At 39.5% G+C, this 20,242-nt stretch overlaps 1 protein-coding gene across 2 annotated transcripts in view; it reads left to right on the top strand.

Annotated features, from left to right (window-relative positions):
- The window catches only part of dok4 (docking protein 4), a 32,072-nt gene extending 12,510 nt beyond the window's left edge, over positions 1-19,562 (top strand). For both annotated transcript variants that reach the window (XM_017419639.2, XM_017419638.1), the window contains exons 2-9: positions 3,654-4,027; positions 7,567-7,674; positions 9,411-9,525; positions 9,657-9,776; positions 10,772-10,961; positions 13,733-13,871; positions 14,202-14,319; positions 15,837-19,562. In XM_017419639.2, the coding sequence (XP_017275128.1) occupies positions 3,962-4,027; positions 7,567-7,674; positions 9,411-9,525; positions 9,657-9,776; positions 10,772-10,961; positions 13,733-13,871; positions 14,202-14,319; positions 15,837-15,979 (999 nt within the window). In that variant the 5' untranslated portion in view covers positions 3,654-3,961 and the 3' untranslated portion in view covers positions 15,980-19,562. The remainder of the gene's footprint in view (positions 1-3,653; positions 4,028-7,566; positions 7,675-9,410; positions 9,526-9,656; positions 9,777-10,771; positions 10,962-13,732; positions 13,872-14,201; positions 14,320-15,836) is intronic.
- The last annotated feature ends 680 nt before the right edge of the window (positions 19,563-20,242 follow it).

Genomic DNA, 20,242 nt, shown 5'->3' with positions numbered 1-20,242 from the left:
TAATACAACAGACATAACGATAATAATAATAATAATCATCTTCTTTAGGGGTCGCCAGAGCGGATCATCTTGCCTCGAACTCACCTCCTCTCGTATAAATATAAATTTTTATAACTCATATAAAACCCACATAAGGGGTCAGAGCTTTAACAGCCACGGTCCTCTTTTACTTTCATGGACGTTTTTTGTAAAAACCACCATAAAATTAGCATTTTGATAGAAGAGGCAGTAACATCGTGTTTTAGTGTCAAGAAAACCTTTTCTGTTAAGATTTGACAGTGAATGTTTAAGGTAAAGATTTTGAAAAAAATGAAAAAGCCAAAAAGCATTTTGTACAAAGCAAAAATTACACGCATTGATTTGACCGGAAACTGTCACAATGGCGACCCTAGTGCCAAGCTGCCTCGTAGGTGCCAGTTTCTCCTGCAGGTAAATCAGCGTATTCCACTCCGCTCCTCAGAGCAGAACTCAGGAAGGTTCTTGGGGAGAAGCTGTTCAAACAGCCCGTGGGTCTTTTAGCTGCCTGAGGCCTGTGTTGGTGGTTGTTGTGCGGGTTTTCTCGTGAACAGCAGGTTTGGTGGTGTGCCTTGCTTTTGGAGGTCGGTTTGTGCAGATCACGAAGCTAGATAAGGCAGGGGTTTTTTGTTTTTTGTTTTTCTTCTGGTGGACATCACTTCTTTTAGAGAGAAGGTGCTTATTTTTGTTTTGGGGTTATATTTCTGAGCTTATTTTACTTCAATTTTTTTAGGGGAATGGGGGCGTTAAATTAATCATTGTTTTTTAGGCTTCTTGGCTCAGTTTTAAAAAAAAAACAACAATAAAACTATTTATTTTACATTCAAGCTGTCTTTGTTGCCGACATTATTTATCGTCATGCACCCTGCATCTCACAGACTGAAATCAGAGAACATAACAAAATATGCATAAAGTTTAATACAATGCCTTGACAGTTTCTCACAGAGTTACCTCTTATCAGTAATGGTTTTGTCTAGAGGAAGTAGTGTCAGTTTGGGAAATTGTTACAGCTGACATTTAAAACAAATGAATATCTAATTGCATATCAAGTCACTTGTTGTTTGGAAATGACGCCTGTTCTTCAATATAAAATAAAATAATTGTAGGTTGCCCCCCCCCCCCCAAAAAAAGAGAAAATCAATTGAACTTGTTTAGGTTCACAGAAGGGTCTAGTAGAGTGTGCCCTCTGTTCTTTCTGCTGCTGAAACCTAAAATAAAAGCATACAGAGAAAGGTCATCTCCAGGACATTAATGGGTTTTGTAACAGTTGGCTATCTTCAGAGATTACAAGCTTATGAAATGAAATGAGATCACAGCTTTTCATAAAATGCATTTTTAAAGTTTTCCACTTTCAAGTCAAATGTCCCGTGGAGAACTCAACAACCCAGTGATGATGCTTTCATAACTCAGGTTTAATGATATACAATAAAAAGCACTGAAACAAACCCAATGAGCTGTGCTGCTGGTATAAGGAAGCCTTAATGACTCTGAGAACGAACCCCATCCTGACTACTTCAGGCAGTACTTTTAAAGCTTGTCTTTCTCTAAATTTCGATTTTTCTTGCCAAATGTTTTCCTCTTTGCCTTGTTTGTGTTCTTAGTCTGCATACAGAACAGAGGATGAGTTATTGAGTCAACGTGAAGATTTGATTAAATATGTTGGTTTCCTTAACTAGAAAACGTTTGATAAAATGGAATTTAATTACTAATAATTTATTCAATCTCAACTGGATTATATTTTGGTTGGATAAAATGTATTAAAATTGAATGAACTGGGTTAAAATAAATTCTGTTTGTATTTGAATTGAAATCTGAGTGTTTTGGATAAAAACAAAATTGAACTGCTTGACATTAACTGATCTGCATGTTATTTACCTCCTGCCCTTTGCCTTTCGACTGCGGGCAATAAGGTTTTCCTGTGTGCACATTTACCTGTCTGTTAGCAAAATATCACATGAACCACTGAACAGATCTTAGTGAAACTCTCAAAGAGTAATTATTGGATGGAAGAAGGACAGAGTTAAAGAAACAGTAAGTCAGAAGAACAACAAAATTTTGGATGGGCAGACACAAGTAACTATTTATGCCAAATTTCAATTCTAGATGTGAATTGGAACATAAAAATGGGTGAAATTAAAAGGTAAAGCAATCACAGTGTTTAAAATGTTCAGAGCGTTTGACCTTGTACGTATTTCCATGTGTTTGGCTTATATGAGCCACACCTTTTTGTAATTTTTAAAAGTTATTCAGAGCAAAAGTTTTCCAGACTTTTGGAAAGTCTTTCAAAGTTTTTCTTCAGGCTTGGCTTTATTTTTTTCCCACCTTTTTTTGGTCCACTATTGTACCAAATTTTATATTTTTTTTTAAAGGACTGAGCACAAATTAATACATTTTCTAAATAAAAAGAAGCTACCTAAAGTCAGTGGATGGACCAGTGTTGTATAAGCATATAACTTGACCAAGATCCATTTTTAAACAGATTCTTAAAGAACCTTGGGACTAGAAACCTGTCAAAAGACCCAATTCCTTACATTGCATCTCCAAACAATACCAAGGATAATGCAATTCAACAGGCATAGAAGTATAAATTTGCCCTAACACGGAGATTACCAAAGCAGAGCAGAAAACTTTGCGTGTATGGACCAGCTGAAAGATAATTCATTCCTCAGGTCCTGTGTCGGGCCTTTGATAGATTATTTTAACTGTTCAATTGCCACTTTTTTCTGCTTCACTCGTTCAATTAACTAGCTGCACACCATGCTGAAATATGCCAAGTTTTCAGTTAAAAGCTTTTGTTGGCACAAAAATACTGCTTTATGCCTTTCAGCCTGGTATACTTGGCATTTATCAAAGAAAATAAAAGGGGAAAATGTGTTGTTCTAAAGATCAAACGTTAAAATGGATTATTTGCTAAGCTGATTGTTACGTGTAAACCACAGGGTTTATCCCTTCAGTGTGTGATTTCTTCTGCTTGAATGATTCATAGGTCAGAGTTAAAAGGCGTAACAAACACAAAAACATACTTCTGAAAAGGATGAGATGAAATAACTAGACTAACAATGAGTGAAAAAGCAGCCAATGTCTAAAGAATAACTTAATAAAACTTTCAGAAAGACTGAAAAGTATTGTTCAAAACTACTTGCAAAGATAACAAGAAACTCTGGGTATGGCTTACTGTAAATGCAACAAGATGGCAGAAGAAAGTATGAGTGGCAGGGTTGATATTAAGACTGATTAAAGAAGTGCTTAAATTTACATTTTTATTTCCTGGATGCAGCATCTCCAAAAAGATAATGCCTCTTGAATTTTTCCCGTGTGTTACATCCGCATGCCTTTGGGCTACATAAACCGCACATGCATAAGTGTACCTCTGGCAAGGAAGCGGAAAATAAAATATAAAGCAAACAAAGAAACAACAGCTAAAAAAAAACAAAAAAACAGGTGATTTTAGAGAGTAAAGTATTCATTACAGCATAATCACAGCAGCCATCTCACACAGCTCTCAGCAGTGAGTGTAAGCCACCAACATGAATAATGAACTATAATGTTGTGCTTCTCACTCTTCAATGAATAATATATATACATATATCCAATTCTACCTTCTCCTTTTTTCTCTTTTTGTCTGTTTCTTTACCAAGGAGGAAGATAAGAGAGCTTCCTGAAGTATAAAAAGAAGGACAAAGAAGAAAAATGCAAGACAAGTTGGAGACCAAATAACAATAAATCAAAGGAGTCGTACAAGGAGGACATTGGAAATCCCATGAAAGAGAAACGAAAAGGAGAAAAACTGGGAAAAAGGTAGAATCAGAAGAAAGAAAGACCTCGGAGAGGAAAGCAGGACTGGAGGCGGACAAAGCTGGACACTTTGACAAAGTGTGCGACTGATTAAGGGAAGGGAGAAACATCTGGATGACCTCCACAGCAGCAGGTTATCCACCCTCCAAAGATGGCCTCCAACTTTAATGACATCGTCAAGCAGGGCTATGTGCGCATGCGCAGCCGGAAGCTTGGGGTGAGTTGGTGTGTTTTATGTCTACTGATGTTTTTATGACATCCAATGCAAAGCATTTTAAAAGATCACTCAGATTAAACCAAAGTTTTAAGGTACACAACATTTGCATTGACCACACATAACAGCAGTACTCAGCCAAACAAAAAGTACAGACTTTTTCAATACATCTCTGTGCATTTAGAAGCCATCTTGAGTAAACCTAAAGCATCATCCTCCTTATGACCTTATTTCCCAGTCATGTCACTGCGAAGAAATTGTGTCTCACTGTTGTTGTGACCAGGTTCACTAGCAGAAACCACACAACAACAAAAGCTATGTTCATACTGCAGGGAAAAGTGACCCAAATCCGAATTTATTTTTTTCCAATTGCGACCCATATCTGATTTGTTTTGTTTTTTTGACAGTCTGAGTGTGACAAATCTGACCCATGTGTTTTTCATATGTGGTACTAAATCGGATACATACCCAATGTCTTTCAAAGCGACCTCAGTCTGAACACTATCATCCAACTTTTACATCATTGAAGTAGGAGTATGCGGATCGATCCAGATATTGATATTATTGATACCAACGTCATGCAGTTTAAAGCTTGGAACCCTGCACGTCTTCAGCTACAGAATCAAAGTCCAGTTGTCTTTTTTAAAAAACTTATTTAATTTACCATGTGCTGGATAACTGAGAATCTACACCAACATATGATCCTAACACTGGTGTCAGAGCTTATTGATACTAGCCTGATGGGATCAAAATTTGAGTTTGTTTCTACTTTCAATGCCTCACTCCCATTCCAGAAGTGCAATTCTGCAATGGAGTAGGACTGAAGTGGCAAGATCAAATGTAAACATTGGACAAAACAAGCATGGTAGATAATAATTGTCAGCTCCGACTGCAGAACAACTTCAGAATCGATCCACATATTTTAACAGGGCCATAGACTGTTCACACTGGAGTCTGATGGTGGTTGCATTTAAATTGCATTTATAATGTGAATAACCATGCAAAACAAAAACAAAAAAACTGGATCTGAGCAAATAATTGTAATTGAGTATTAAGACCTGCAGTATGAAAGTAGTCAACGTGAGTTTACAGAATTATTCAGAGTTAAAGAGGAGAGTATGGGAGATTGTGTCATTCTGACGGTTGAATCTCATCTGGGGAATTTCATGGTTAGTGGCTAGGAAGAAGGGGAATGAGATTGGGGGTACTGTCTGAGTGGGCAAATTTCCTGGCCGCAAAAAAATTGCAATGGAATGAATTAAGTTAAAAATCACACGAGCTTGTTGGAGTCATTCATCATTGCAAGAAAGAACAGAATGGTGAGTATGAACTGGTCCAATTTTCTGCCTGTTCAATCAAGGATGCATCATAAGTAGCTCTAAAGCAGAAGGAATAGATTGATGCTTCAGGAAATAAGTTTTAGTGAGGATGTAGAACTTGAATCTTGTTACCATGTCTCACAGTTTTCGTTATGAAGAGATACTCATGATTGTATATGGGATGAACTGGCTGCTTTAGCTGGCAGTGGCAGCCTGTAAGGATTGAAATTTAATGAAAATATTAATGAAAAATAAGGTTATTTTACTTCTTCTAGCAGGAACATTCTGTCAGTCGTTGAGACATTTAACCAGAGCATGTAGATGAAATAGCAGAGGAAATCAGATGTAAGCAGTACATACGCTGAGGTAGTTTCCATTTTTTGTTTGAGCGAGTCTTATGGAGCTTGGATATGTTAGAATGAGAGGTAAAAGGAACAATCAAGAGGTTGATTTACTTTTTTGGCTGGTATCTGATTCATTGTTTCATGGCATGGATGAAAGCCACGTTGCTCCTCTTGGTTACAAGGTTTGGCAATTGGTCAAAGCATCCTTTCCAACATCATAGGGTAAACTTTCTCTGAAACGTTGAGCAGTGTAATTCCTTGACAGTTCAAGCCTACTCTTGGGTCACCCTTTCTATTAATTAGGAACACCACCCCAGTCTGACAATCCCCAGGTCATGATCAGACTTCAGCATCTCAGGGCAAAGCCTGTCCATTCCTTGTGGACACCACAAAGAAGCTTTCTTACTGCTTCAGCAAACCTCCACCAGGGTATGAGGACTCATCTTCCCCTAAGTCAACAAACTCTGTTCTTGTTCTCAGAACTGCAGGAGCTTCTGCCCCTCTGGCCACTCAGTAGCTGCCAACAGTGTTAGGAAATCCTTGAGACAGCCCAGTTCTCAGCTTTGGTGACTGATATCCATCAGTGGATCCTCCATTTACCGTTTCAGCAGGCACCAACAACGTTCTGGTCACAACTCCTGGAAACTCCATCTAGAGTAGAGGATTTGAACATGACCCATCTGGAGTTCATGTCCCCAGGATAGCTCAGGATTTGTGAAAATCTGTCTTGGGAGTATAAGTTTTAGATGTCATGGAAAGAAGGCTCTGCCAAATGTTTTGAGGTCATCTAATTTTGCCGTCACCATCATTGGCATTGCAGTCTCCCAAGAAAAGGATGGAATCCCCAGACAGCACCTATTCCATGACATCACCTAAGAAGGCTGGGTAACCTGAACTGTTGTTTGGTGCACAAGCTTAAACAACAAACAGCCTTTCTTCTTGAGGCTTAAAGCCACAGAAAAACAACTCTCTGACTCACTGGAAAAAACATCAAAGCCCAGGCTCTCAGCCAGGGGCGTATTAGTTTCCCCACACCTACCCAATGCCTCTCCCTCTGGTCAACTCCAGAGTAAGAGTTAGTCCAGCCCCTCTCCAAAAGTTTGGTTTCAGAGGCCAAGCTGTGTGTGGAGGTGAGCACAACTAGTTCTAGTTGCTAATGCTCAATCTCACTTACCTGCTCTGGTTCCTTTCCCATCAGTAAGGGAAAAGGTACAGACCAAGGCCTCTGGCCTCGCAAACCACCCAGCTCACACTGCACCTGACCTTAACTTCTCTCCCTGCAGGTGAGCCCATGTGGAGGTGGTATTATATGCCTTTTTCAGGCTGAGCCCAGCTGGCAACCAGATGCTTGGTGATTAGCTCCTTCCTAGTCCTTGTTCCAGAGGGGTGTCCCGGCTTCTGGGTGAGGTGACCTATTTTCTGTGGTCTTGCTCCATCAAGGCCTTTGACATGCTATTAGTCCAACCCGCCTCTGAAACCAGTTTGCCATGGGAGACTCTACCAGGGGCTGTTGTCTGAACACCATAACCCCCAGGATCATGGGGTTTCTCAAATCCCTTCACCACATTAAGATGGTGATTCCACAGAGGGGACTCTCACATCTCTCAGCTATGAGTTTGTTTGGTGTAAACTATTCAGAGAAAGCACAGCAAATTAGGGATGCAATATACAAAAATAGTGTTTGAGTGCGTATTTGAGAAGCTCTTTGAAGAATCTAAACAAGGTTATGAAGATGCTATTTAAGTGTGGACCGTGTGCATCATAACTGAACATGAAAATCGTAATGCATTTTTTATGAACTCACTGTGCAGTAAAGCAAAGTATTTAGTGCATGTTGTTTTATGGTTGGCTCGTGTGTTTGTCTGCATGTGAATTACAGATTTATCGACGTTGCTGGCTTGTGTTCAAGAAGTCATCCAGCAAAGGACCTCGTCGTCTGGAGAAATATCCTGATGAGAAGGCTGCCTTTATCAGAGCATGCCCTAAAGTGAGTCTTTGTGTTTTTGTGAAGGACATGTACACTCTTTTTTGTATGAGAAAACCAAGGGAGGAGTGTTCACACACATGTACACACACACACACGCTGGCAGAGATAAAAGCAGCCAACCTTCATAATAAAGTCTGATTCTTTTACTTGTGATCGCAGCAGCTTCTCACTCCCTTTTTTTTTCTGAGAATTTAGTTGTCATTCTTTATTATCGTTACCTCTCCATCTTCTGAGACGCTTACCCTCTTTTACATTTCTTGTACTGTAATAACTTTCACTGTACTAGTGGATGTATAGTTGTGGATTTTGCTATTTCCTTTGATTATGATAACTATAAAATGAATAAAAATGCATTTACATTGATTGGCAATAACTATCAAACATTAGTAGTGAAAGCTGGTCCCCCTTTTGAGGAACAGTCTTGACCCAATAAGTCCTTTACTTCTGAAAGTCTGTTGTGGATATCTGAACATCTGTGTTGGTATCTGTCATCAAGCTACCAGTAACAGATCCTTCCGTCCGTACTTTCATGAGTTGGATTAGTTGAATTGAACCCATCCCACACATACTTGATGAGATCTAAAGAATTTAAAGGCCATTTTAAATACCTCATACTTACTGTTGAGATCCTCAAACTATCATTGGACACATTTTTGCAGTCAAACAGGGAGCCTTATCTTGCTGAGAGAGGTTACTGCCATACTGTGAAGAGATATACTTGCTCAGCAGCACTGTTTAGATAGGTGGCATTAAAGTAACATCCATAAAAATGGCAGCAGGGCCTGAGTGATACACACAGGCTGTGCTGACCTGTCTTTTTGCCTTTGTGCATTACGATTCCATGTTTTCCCCACAGTAGGTCAGGGACAGGCACAGACCTCACTATCCACATAAAACAGGGAAAAGTGATGAATACAATTTTATCAAAAAAAACATTGACTTTATTTAAAATAATCTAATCTAAAGTAGCATATCTGTTTGTTCAGACCACACAAGTCACCCTTTCCTCATAACACGCATCAGTGAAACTTGGCTGCCAAAGACCATGTTCACGCTTCCCTCCTTGGGACATTTTTGCTTAGTCCTGACCACAGCAAACTAGGAATTATTTAAAAGTCCTGCAGCTGTGATGTTAGAAGCCAGCCAACCGCGAGAACTGTTAGGTTACCCTTATTAAAGTTGCTCAAATCCTTTCACTTCCCCATTTTTTCTGTCTCCATTACATCAACTTAAAGGACAGAATGTCATCTTGCTGACTAATATATCCCACTCACAAATACGCAGTATTTATCCTCAGGTGCCACCATAACAAGTTAATTAATGTTTTTCACTCTGTCTGTACTCAAAAGGCTATGAATGGTCTGTGTTTGATAAAATAAATTAGGATGTGTTCAAACTGAACTACTTCTGTTGTGTTTTTTTTAATCATTATTTTTCTTTTTTTTCTGATAAAGAATGTTAAGATCTGATTAAATTTCTAGTTTCTGGAAATCTCGTAAGTGCTTTCAGTAATGCAAAGCAACTTTAGATATTAATTATTTGTTGTTAATGTGAATAATTAGATTTGCTCAGGGTTTTAGTTCTCGTTGTACTTTCATTTTATGCTGCAACTTAACCATAATGTTTTTTTCAAAGTGCACAATTAGCTGAGCTTCGTCACGTTGATCAAGCTAAATAATTTTTAATCAGTTGCGATCTTCACTTTGTTAACACCGTATCTTCAAATTGTTACCTAGGTGACAGAAATTAGCAATGTCAAGAACATCACAAGGTTACCCCGGGACACCAAACGACAAGCGGTAGCCATCGTGTTAACAGACGACACCTCACGCACCTTCACCTGTGAATCAGGTACGGCATGAAAACGTGGAGATGAATAAAGCTAAGGCAGCTTTATTACCTGGAGCTCAGGGTGCATGAAACACTTGATGTACGTGGACTTTAGAAGAGGCTTTTGTCAAAAGGGAATTATCTTTTTTCAGAGCTGGAGGCAGAGGACTGGTTCAAGATGCTGTCGATAGAGTGTCTCGGGATGCGCCTCAATGACATCAGCATGGGAGAACCTGACCTCCTGGCTGCTGGAGTGCAGTGTGAACACACAGGTACTTCACACGCGCATACACAGACAAAATCAAACACGCAGAGGAAGATGTTCGCTCATGACTTTTAAATGGGAAGCAGTTACGGCGATTGCTACAACTCGTGTGTCTATGTTTGCTTAGTTTTTCTAACTGAAACACAGACAAGCAAAAATGAAAAACGAAATGTGGATGATAAAAATATTTTACAATCAACACATTTACTTGCTTAAATGTAGCCCATCCACATTTAATTATTTATTTCCAAGGTCACTGCTTAACTCACCCACATCAATTTTCTCCCTCTATTAAAATGAATGGACTGTAGTTGATAAAGTATTGATTGTTGAATTATAATAATATAACACAGCACATTCAGCAATCCACTTGGGTAAATCTATTGGCGAAAAAATGCTGTTACAACACTGCAATAAAATGTTATGATCTAATAGAGAATTGAGAGTTGTAGTTCTGTGCAAACAAACCTGCCTTGCCTAAGGTAATTCTGGGTTTCATACTATTTACGATCAGCCTAAAATGACCTGGAAAAAAACAAAACAAAATAAAAAGACTTGTGTACTATGTCAGAGTGGATTACAAGCAATCCTTCACAAGATCCCATAATTTAGAACATTTTCCAAGTGCAGCCCAACACAGTGGTTTCCAAGATGGAGTTACTGCCTCCATTACAATATTACACATTTTACTGGATTATAAATAGTGTGGGTGAAAATTAGGTGCTGCAGACTCTGCTGTTACTCACTGAAACACGAGCAACTGATGTGTTTTCAAATAAAACTAAAAAAAAAAACCTTGAAAACACATTCAGTCTTCAGTGACACCAAGTGGCTGAAGAGTCCTGAATCAAACAACACGCAGCGTAAAGATGCTTTATATGTGCAAACTCAATGCAAATTTAGAAAATTTATACTTGCTGTCAGCCTTTTTTGTCCAGTGAAACATCTTTTCCTGCAAATAAACCATTAACTCAATTCTTTTTGTTTTGTTTTTCTTATCAGAGCGTTTCAACGTGTTCCTCCTTCCATGTCCCAACCTGGACATCTATGGGGAGTGCATGATGCAGATCACCCATGAGAACATTTACCTGTGGGACATCCACAACCCTCGCACCAAGCTGGTCACCTGGCCTCTCTGTTCGCTGCGGCGCTACGGACGCGACGCCACTCGCTTCACCTTTGAAGCCGGACGGTGAGACCTGAAATGGTTGCGTTAGGGCAAAATGGAGGAGAGACGTATGATTCCTGATTGTACCAAAATAAATAAAGATTTCCAAGTCCGTATATTTACACAGCTTCAAAACTAGTTAGGCTTTGGATAGTTTCTTTCTTTTTTTTTTTTTTACTAAACTGGATCTGCTGGATGGACACTCTGCTGTGACGTCTTCACTGTAAGATGACTAATGGCCCTCAGGGAGTTCAGAAATGCAGCACAGCAGCTATTTGCCAAGCTGCTTATTTGGTGTTTTTTCAAATGCTTTGCTGCAGATGGGCAACATAGATCAGTTTTACAGACCTCTGAATAATAATTTTACACCCTCGGCTGAAATCATAAATAGACTTCTCTGTACAAAAAGCATTTTAGGAAACGTTCTTGAAGCTTTAGGTAAAACATAAATATTTTGAACTAACAGGTTCAAATATCCATCCATCCATCCATCCATCCATCCATCCATCCATCCATCCATCCATCCATCCATCCATCCATCCATCCATCCATCCCTACATCCATCCATCCATCCATCCCTACATCCATTCATTTTCTGTTCCTGCTCAGTCCTGCACACCCTGAACAGGCTCCCAGTCCATCACAGGGCCAGCTCAGATCTCTAAATAAACAATATTACTAAAGGAAAAGTAGTCCATTAGCACATTTAAAGCAACAGAATTATGCAGTTTTAAACTTTTTGAAAGCTTTTCGGCTATTTCGTCTTCTTCTAACCACATTTCAGTAAACTTACCCCATTCTTGGGCAGGTTTTAAAACTGCTATTAAGATCCGGTGACTGTTAAAGGACAATGCTTTTTCAAGGACCACCAACGTCCGTATATTGATCATGTAGACTCGACAATTGCTCATGCGGTGTCGCCTGAGGCCTTGAAGGTCATCCACTGTGGCTTCCAGCCTTGTGCTATTTTGCATTGAGAATTTATTTTATTTGACGTAAGCCACTATTCATGTTTACATTGTTTATGTTTTAGGAACTTTTTCTGTCTCTCTTTGCCCTTTTTATAGTGTTTTTGGCATCAACTCCCCTAGATTTGTTAGTATTTGTAACATTGTGTGAAGCTGGTATGGCAATGTAAGCAGTTTTCTTTTATACATGTGTCTCAAAAAAAAGTTCAGACAGTTTAGAAATGACAAATAGGTTGACATTTTAGGAAACTTCTTTGCTTCTCTGGAAAAGGACTTTGCATACACTGTTAGAAGTAAAAAATAGTAACAGTGTGTCTCAGAAGCTTTTTATTTGCTTTGCATATGCACAGTAACTCACAAATTGTAAAGTAAAATGTAATCCAAGATCTGAGGGAAAATTAGTAAAGTAAAATGTAAAAATACCTTAAAAGACAGTATACTATATGAAGCATAAAAAAGCTTTTTGTCCTGTCTGCCTCTGCCTTTGTCTGAACACAAAGACAAAGGTTTAGGTAGATAAAGTAGAAGCGTAACATTTAGAGCGGAGGGTCCCTTTGGCTGGTCCTATCACTGACCAAGCATACCTGTCCCTCCTGCTGTCTCTCACTCATCCACAATACTGAACAGGTTGGCTGGGTTGGAAAGAGCATCATAGGGAGATGCAGTGAATAGATTAATCAATGAATCGAGACAGGGCCAGACCCCATTATCTCTCGCTCTCTAATGGAACTTCACCAGCTTTGGTGCTGCCAGCATGCAGATAATGGGATGTGTGTGTGTGTGTGTGTGTGTGGTGTGTGTGTGTGTGTGTGTGCAGGTCTCAGATAAAATGAAACAGGTAGTTCTCAGGCTAAGTGTCTTGTTTTCATTTAGCTTGTTTAGCCCACTGCTTTTTATTCTCGATGATGACATTTTAATAAAATAACCTCACAGCAGTGTTCATTTTTAGTTTGAAAATCAGTTTATCTTCCTTTGTGAAATGAAGGTCAGAGAAGCTTGGGGTTTCTTTTGAAAGCCTCAGTTAGAAATCATTTAATGTGCAGCAGAGGTGTGGGTAGGATGTGTAAACATTGGGGGGTTAGTGTGAATTTTTCATGTGACGGTTTGTTGTCAAAAGTTATTTTAAGCAGTTTGAGGATCAAATTAATATGATGTGCTGCACCAGTTACTAGATCGTCTTTGTCCAAGGAAAGCTGAAAAGGAGCAAAGTGCAGAGAAATCCCTAATGAAAACCTGTTCCAGAGTGTTCATGACCTCAGACTGGGCAGAGAGTTTACCTTCGATCCATGACCCAAAGCACACAGTGAAGACAACATGGGAATGAATTAGGGACACCTCTATGAATGTCCTAGAGTGTCCCCGCCATTTAAACCCTATCGAACATCCTTGGAGAGACCTGAAAATGGCTGTCCGCCATCGATCCCCATCCAGCCTGACTGAGACTGAGAGGATTTGCAAAAAAGAATGGCAGAACATCCCTCAATCTAAGTGTACAAAACTCAAACTCAAGGCAGTGATTGATGCTGTAGGTGCATCAACTCATTACTAAGAATCTGAATACGAAACATCAAACAGTTAAGGTCTGAATACTTTCTGAAGACATTTTACTTGGTCTAAATTTGACAGAGCAGAACACAGATTGTATTGCATCTACCCATTCTAAAGGTTTTCTAATATTTTTTTTAAAATTCTTGTTCTCAGTTTGCTTGTTCACATTGTAGCCTTGAGAGAAAGTGAGCTCCTTAGTCCCCTAATTAAATATTTGAGAATGCTCAATTCAGTCCAGTATAACATCCCATCTACATATGGAGCTGGCATTGTGTGCAGGATGTGTGACAGTGGTGAAGGCCTCTACACCTTCCAGACCAGGGAAGGAGAGCAAATCTACCAGAGGGTCCACTCATCCACGTTGGCCATTGCTGAGCAGCACAAAAAGGTTTTGCTGGAGATGGAGAAAAACAGCAGGGTGAGACCACAAACATTCTTACGGACATGTTTGACTAAAAGGCCGCTGTGCATTAACCAAATGCATATTTTCTTGATTCACTGACAATGGTTGGCAATGTGCTCATTCTGTGTGTTAAATAAAGAAGCAATAATATCTGTATTCAGAGAATCAGTCTAGGAATAAACATATTTTTGCTGCCTCCTAATAAGTGAAATGACTTATGTTTGCTAAGTAATAAAAACAATCTAGTGTTTCCTATTCCTACTCTTATTTTTATCTTTGTGTGTGTTAATTGGTAGTGAAGTGCTCTTTTTAAATTCCCTGGTGTTTTCTGCATTCGACACCCAGTTGCTGTCTAAGTGCTCAGAGTCCAGCTCCTACCCGTGCACACCTACCGCCATCCTACCACGATCTGCCTACTGGCATCACATCACTGGAAACCAGACTGGCATGGATCCTGGCAGCGGTAAGCCACAAACAAATCCAAAATGAAGAAACCATGATTTTTCTTTTTGACAAGGAAAGATTAAGGACATTAAGGTTGCTTATCTTGTGGCCGGAGTTAGTAGTAGTTCAGTAAAGTTAGAACAGTCTTCAAAGCAATGCACTGGGTGTTTGTTGGTAAAGATATGGGAAGATCTAGTGTTGAGGGGGTAAAATAATGAGTCTAAGGCCCCCTTCACACTGGATCAAACCCCTGCTACACTGTTCAAAACCTACGTGACCCATTAGAAACGTGGATGGATCGCGACAAATTTGGACAACCTCCTTTAGTGGGAAGGCATTTATGGTGCTGCTACAGTCTTAGTATACTCCGAAAAAGGTTTTTCTTTCCATTTTCTGTGTTCCCAAGACTTTCCACTGTTCACTCACCACGCTCTGTATGCCTGCCCTGGCTCAACAGGATGCAGGTACCGGTATCAAGTCTGCACCAGGTTGTTTTCATAACCTTGTCACAATTGAGGTCATAGCCTCAGCATGAAGCCAGTACGGCCAAGCCTGCTTCAAATTCTCAACAACAAATCTTTTACACACGGGCCCCCGTCATGAATAGTCTGCCACCGCTGCCACTATGCTACCCCTCATTCCGCCCAGGACCCCGATACGACGCCGCCATGATTATAAACTACACCAACTTCACTGAGAAGGTTTTGTGCATGCTCAAAATCTTTGAGGACCTGTCACACTCTTTCACTTGCAACGGAGAGTCCACGGCATTATTATGCGCTTGAACATCTCGCTAAGACCATCAGTTCTGGCGCCCCTCCCCCCCTTCATCATAGCAGGGCTGTTATCCAGTGTGAATGGGGCTGAAGCAATACTTGACTCACAGATTTAAAGAAACTGATAAATAAAAATAAATAAATAATCCAGTTTTAATTGACAAGTTACTTTTGGCATAGTTTATGCTTAGCCTCTTTGTGGCAAGAACCAAGTTACAGCATTAAGACGTGGTTCTCTCAGTCCATCCTTTTAATACTGCACACTAAAACGTTCAGCATGCTTTTTGTCTTCATATCCATAAGTTAATTTGGATTTTGCTGATGCACAAGCTCTTGTCTTCTTCGGGTCAGCTGCTCTAACATTTGACTCAAAGGTTCACAGTTTCATACTACTCCATTACACGGTGATAACTCTTTGGTTTACTATCTATTTCTAAACAAATGTATTCTTTCTTGCCAGACATTTTATATAATATTAGTCTGTTAGTGATGAATTGCACAGATGTTGTTAACTCTGAATCCCTTTCCCTGTTATCTCTTGTTCTTGTTTTGTTTGCGATCACGTCTGAAGACATCTTTGTTTGCTGTGTCACCTTTTGAATGGGAGTGTAATTATGGTGCATGGGGTTAGCTGCAGGCTTCATGCGGTTAGCTGCGGAGGCTGCAGGCTGGTGAAGATAACACAGTTTAGATCATGGGTCGAGTGGACATAGAAACTGTGAATTGCCTTTTAACAGCTCTGTTTCTGCTCCATCTGCAGGTGATGCCTCAGAGGATGAACTACTACTGTCCACCCATCTGTCACCTGACCGTCACACCACGCTACCCCTGGCAAACACACAAGCACAGCCCAATCCACACACACACATCCCACCACACTACCCCACTTATCCTGGACAGTGACACACACACACACACACACACACACACACACACACACACACACACAAGAAGACATGAACATTGAAAAGGAGGCACAAACACACACACACATATATACCCACATCTATGTAGGCACACACTGAGGACATGTCTTTCTTCTCTTTAGTTTACAGTCCAGCGTTAGACTTTATGAGACACGTTGTAGCTGTAGTCTACAACACTGAATCATTGTCGCAGAAGGACTGCACAGAGACTGGGCTTCCTTCCTTCCATGACTGCAGATCCCACAGCAGACTCCAGGTTGTGTGATGTTCTTCCACACTCGGGCGACGAACCATCTCTCCAGAACTTTGAAGAAGTTGGCCCGTGGTGCAAAATGAGAACTGAAAGCGCTCAGTACGGTTCAAACCACATAGTTCGTCTCAAAGACGCAGTGAGGCGCCTTAAAGATTGTAGAGACATTTTTGCACTGGATTTGTACTCCATATTTCTTTAGTAATTTAATATCAACCAAGTAGCTTTATAACTCAGCTAATGTGCATGTTAGAATAATTTGAAATGAAACTAGGGAGCATTTCCTTTGGTTACCTGGTGGTTTTCACTCAGTTATCTGGACACTGGTTCCTGTCACTTTGCCTCATTCATCTCATGCATATGATTCATTTAACCGACCCTCGCTCTTAAAAACTAACACTGGAGTTTATTTTTAAACTTGACTTGCTAGAATAGCTGCTAGTTTTAGGAAGACAAGACTCTTATTGTGTATGCTGTATTTGAATAGATCTATATTTTTTGGTTCTCTGATGACGCTCCTGCTGTTTTATGTTATTTATTTCTACTTCTGATTCATGTAATTACACATATGCTACTTCTATCTTATTTATTTTGGGGTCTATTGATTTCTAATTTCTTAGTAATGATATTAGAGGTTTCCAGTAAAGATCTTAGTAATATTGGGGACAAAAGGCCAAGAATGTGTTCACCAGTAGAAATTTATTCATTCAACATATTGCTTTTTACAAACACAAGCTGTATGCCTAATCCTCCAGTATGAATGTTTGACAGACCTAAACACTTTTACAGTGTTTGATGACATACAAGGTTGTTTACAGCAAATGTATGGCCTTTGCAAGCAAACCTAAATTCCTATGTAGCTACATGCCAAGATTAGGCAATTTCTTAGTAAGGAACTTTTTTTAAAATGCCACATTTTGCTCCATTTCTTTTATATGTTGTTATCTGTGTACAGCAGGGCGGCTAGGCACAATCGGGTCAATTTCTAGCTTGAACTTCTCACCTCAAGAGCAACAAGTTTCAGGTGACTGTCGTGGAATTACGGGGGCCAGATTTGCTTGACGGAACAGTGTGTGGACCAAGGCTGCAAGGTGCCTTAATTAGCACTTCATGGACCGTGCTACCATTGGAAATATCCACCCGGATTTCTAATGTGGGAGATTTCCAGTGAGTCAGAGAGGCACGCTCTCTGTATCGGGCCTGAATGCCTTTCATTTTGCTCATATTTGATGTGACTTCTCAGTTACAGGATCTGTTTACCAAGGTTCTGAACCGAGGAACGATGCTGTCGCTGGATTCATTTGTGTGAGAAGTTGCTTCTCTTGTAAACCGAATAGACACTGCTAGAGCTTCAGACATTTTCTTTGATGGAGACTAATACACCTTCATGTATCAACATGCTTCTACTGAGCTGTATTTGCACAACCCTTTTAGTATTTCAGGGTCTAAAGATGAAGGGGGGCCAACAAGGTCAAGATCAAGAAGTTGAGATATTGCAATTTGACACACTAAAGGGCAAAAATTCCTTTTTCATTTGTTGTCAAAACTTTATATAGGATAAACTTCCACGTGAACAAAATAATTAAAAACAATATCTTGTGCAACATTGGTGCACACTCTTAATGTCAGATGTGAGAACAAAAGACACGGTATTAAGGTTATTTTTCTGTCTGAGCTGCAGCTCGTGGACTTGATGAACAACAGTCTAAAAGGCAATTTTACTCTGCAGGTTTGGGTCAAGGTTTCTACCAGTATTAATCCAACTGTACTTACAGCATTTATTAAGAATATCCCGAAGGAGGGCTGATCCTTTATTTTCCTCATAAAAAAAGGAATAATCCCAAGTTTTAAGAAACCAGCAGAAACTTTAAATAATAAGTTTATTCACATGGTTGTGTAGAGTGGCCATATCAGCATAAAAAAAATCAAGCTTTTCAGTGCAATCTTAATCATTTGATGTATTAATTGAATTGAACCCCACACTGGTAAAACTTTAAAACATAGAAACCTATATTTTCGTTTTTACTTTATCGTAAATAATCTGAGACTTCTGAAATTATTGCCTCTGATCTGTTTGTCAAATCACTGAAACTGCATGAGAAATGATGGGTAAATGGGTTATGCTACGTTTCATCAAGGTACCTTGACTTTACCATGTACAGAACTGCGTTTGCCTTCTGTTCTGTGAAGAGAACTGATGTGACACAAAAAGTGCCAGGATGTTTGGGCTGGGTTTCTTCACTGTGGGCCTTTAATTCTGTACGGAAAAGGGTTTAGGATTGTCGGTCTGGAGATTTTGGGAATGCAAGGACCACTTCTACACTGTTTTGAAAATGCAGAATTACTAGACTCTCGGACCAAGCTTGACTAATGCTGGACTCTCCCGATATCTTACACTCAGTGGCTTGTAGAGGTTGTTTTCAATAATTTAAACATTACAGGGCTAAGCATTTTCCATGTTACATACTGTATCTTGTGTATTGACCGTCAATGTGTTTCTCTGTGATTACATTTTGTTTTGCTGCCCTCTTGAGGGTGTCTTGTACATAGTGTTATTTATTTCATGTGAAGCGTGTGTGTATGTGTGTGTGGGTGTGCACAAGAGTGGATCCGTCTGACACGAGGGATTATTTGAACACGCGCTCATGTAAAATGCAAACAAAACACAATTTCGCACCTTGCCCGAGCAGATGGTATTTGGTTCCCGACACTTCGTCAGCATAGATCTGCACCTGCGTGAACCGCAAGAACACATCTACCATTGGGCTTTGAGTCTGCACTACTCAAGGTGCTAATGTGTTTGTTCATAGATTAATCCCAGTTGCACCTCCTCTGTCTGTACCTGTTTTATGCTGCTGTTTTTTTTCCTTGCTATGTAAAAGAAACTGTAGCAGGTGGGGGTCATTTAGAGGGATGTTTCATAAAAAAAAGGCTGATAAAAATGTATCTTATCGTGAAATCATTTCTTGCAACTGAGCTCATTGGACTGGAAGAGCGATAAACAGAGTCGTACCAGCAGCTAAAAAGAAAGTTTCATTAATTTAGGACCCCTGAACTCTTGCTTTCGGCTGCTTTTGTGTTATTTAACTTTGCCTGATTTTGTAATTCATGAGAAATCCTACACACGCTAGAATATGGCAGTAATCAAAGTTAAACAAAGTGCTAAAATTAGCTAATATTGCTGATTGGTTTAGTGGGGGGAAAAATTATATGGTTGAGGAGATATTTAAATATCTTTATACTGCCTGAATATTTCTCTCACTTCTTCGTCACATTAATTTAGTGTTTCTAATAGCAATATTAGTATTTTTTTTCTAAAATACCAGAAAATATATAGGCCTGCACCGAATATTTAGATTTATTTAAATATAAAACACTTAGGTTTCCTGCATCAGTTACTGAGTTACATTTGACCATTTTAGCTAAAAATGTTACATCCCTCTCATACCAGCACTCAAAGGAAGTCAAACCGAGGCGCACAAGCACGTCAGCAAAGAGCAATGAATTAATGGTTTAATTATTCAAATTTAAATCAAATCCTCACAGACCTTTTCCAGTTTCCTAATAAAATTCAGTGTAGGTTGGTGGAAACATTGTCAGGAGTTTGAGCTGTTGACGTAGCTGAAAATGTACCGATTGATTTCAGTATTAAAAGAAAAGTGAAGGGTTCACTTTAAAATTATTAGGATCAAATATCTGTCTTGACTATCAGTGCAAAGATAATTCATACAGTTGTCATGCATTTCCCTCTGAGCAAAAATAACAAATGTTATTTGTGAAGGTAAGTCTGATGGTAATGCTGCTTTATGAAACAGCCCTCTGGTTATAGAAGAGACACCTTTGTGCTGATTGGAAGAGGTGATTATTGAACAAGGTTGTGGTGCCAGATGAAAAAAACTGTAACAACGCTGACAGCCTCCCTACAGAGTGTCTGACAGCACCAGTAGCATGTGTTTATGATTGTAGCGTTTTTTCACAATGTCATCTCTC

This window comes from Kryptolebias marmoratus, linkage group LG15 (genome assembly GCF_001649575.2).
Source record: "Kryptolebias marmoratus isolate JLee-2015 linkage group LG15, ASM164957v2, whole genome shotgun sequence".
NCBI lineage: Eukaryota > Metazoa > Chordata > Actinopteri > Cyprinodontiformes > Rivulidae > Kryptolebias > Kryptolebias marmoratus.
This window is presented reverse-complemented; position numbering and strand designations above follow the sequence as displayed.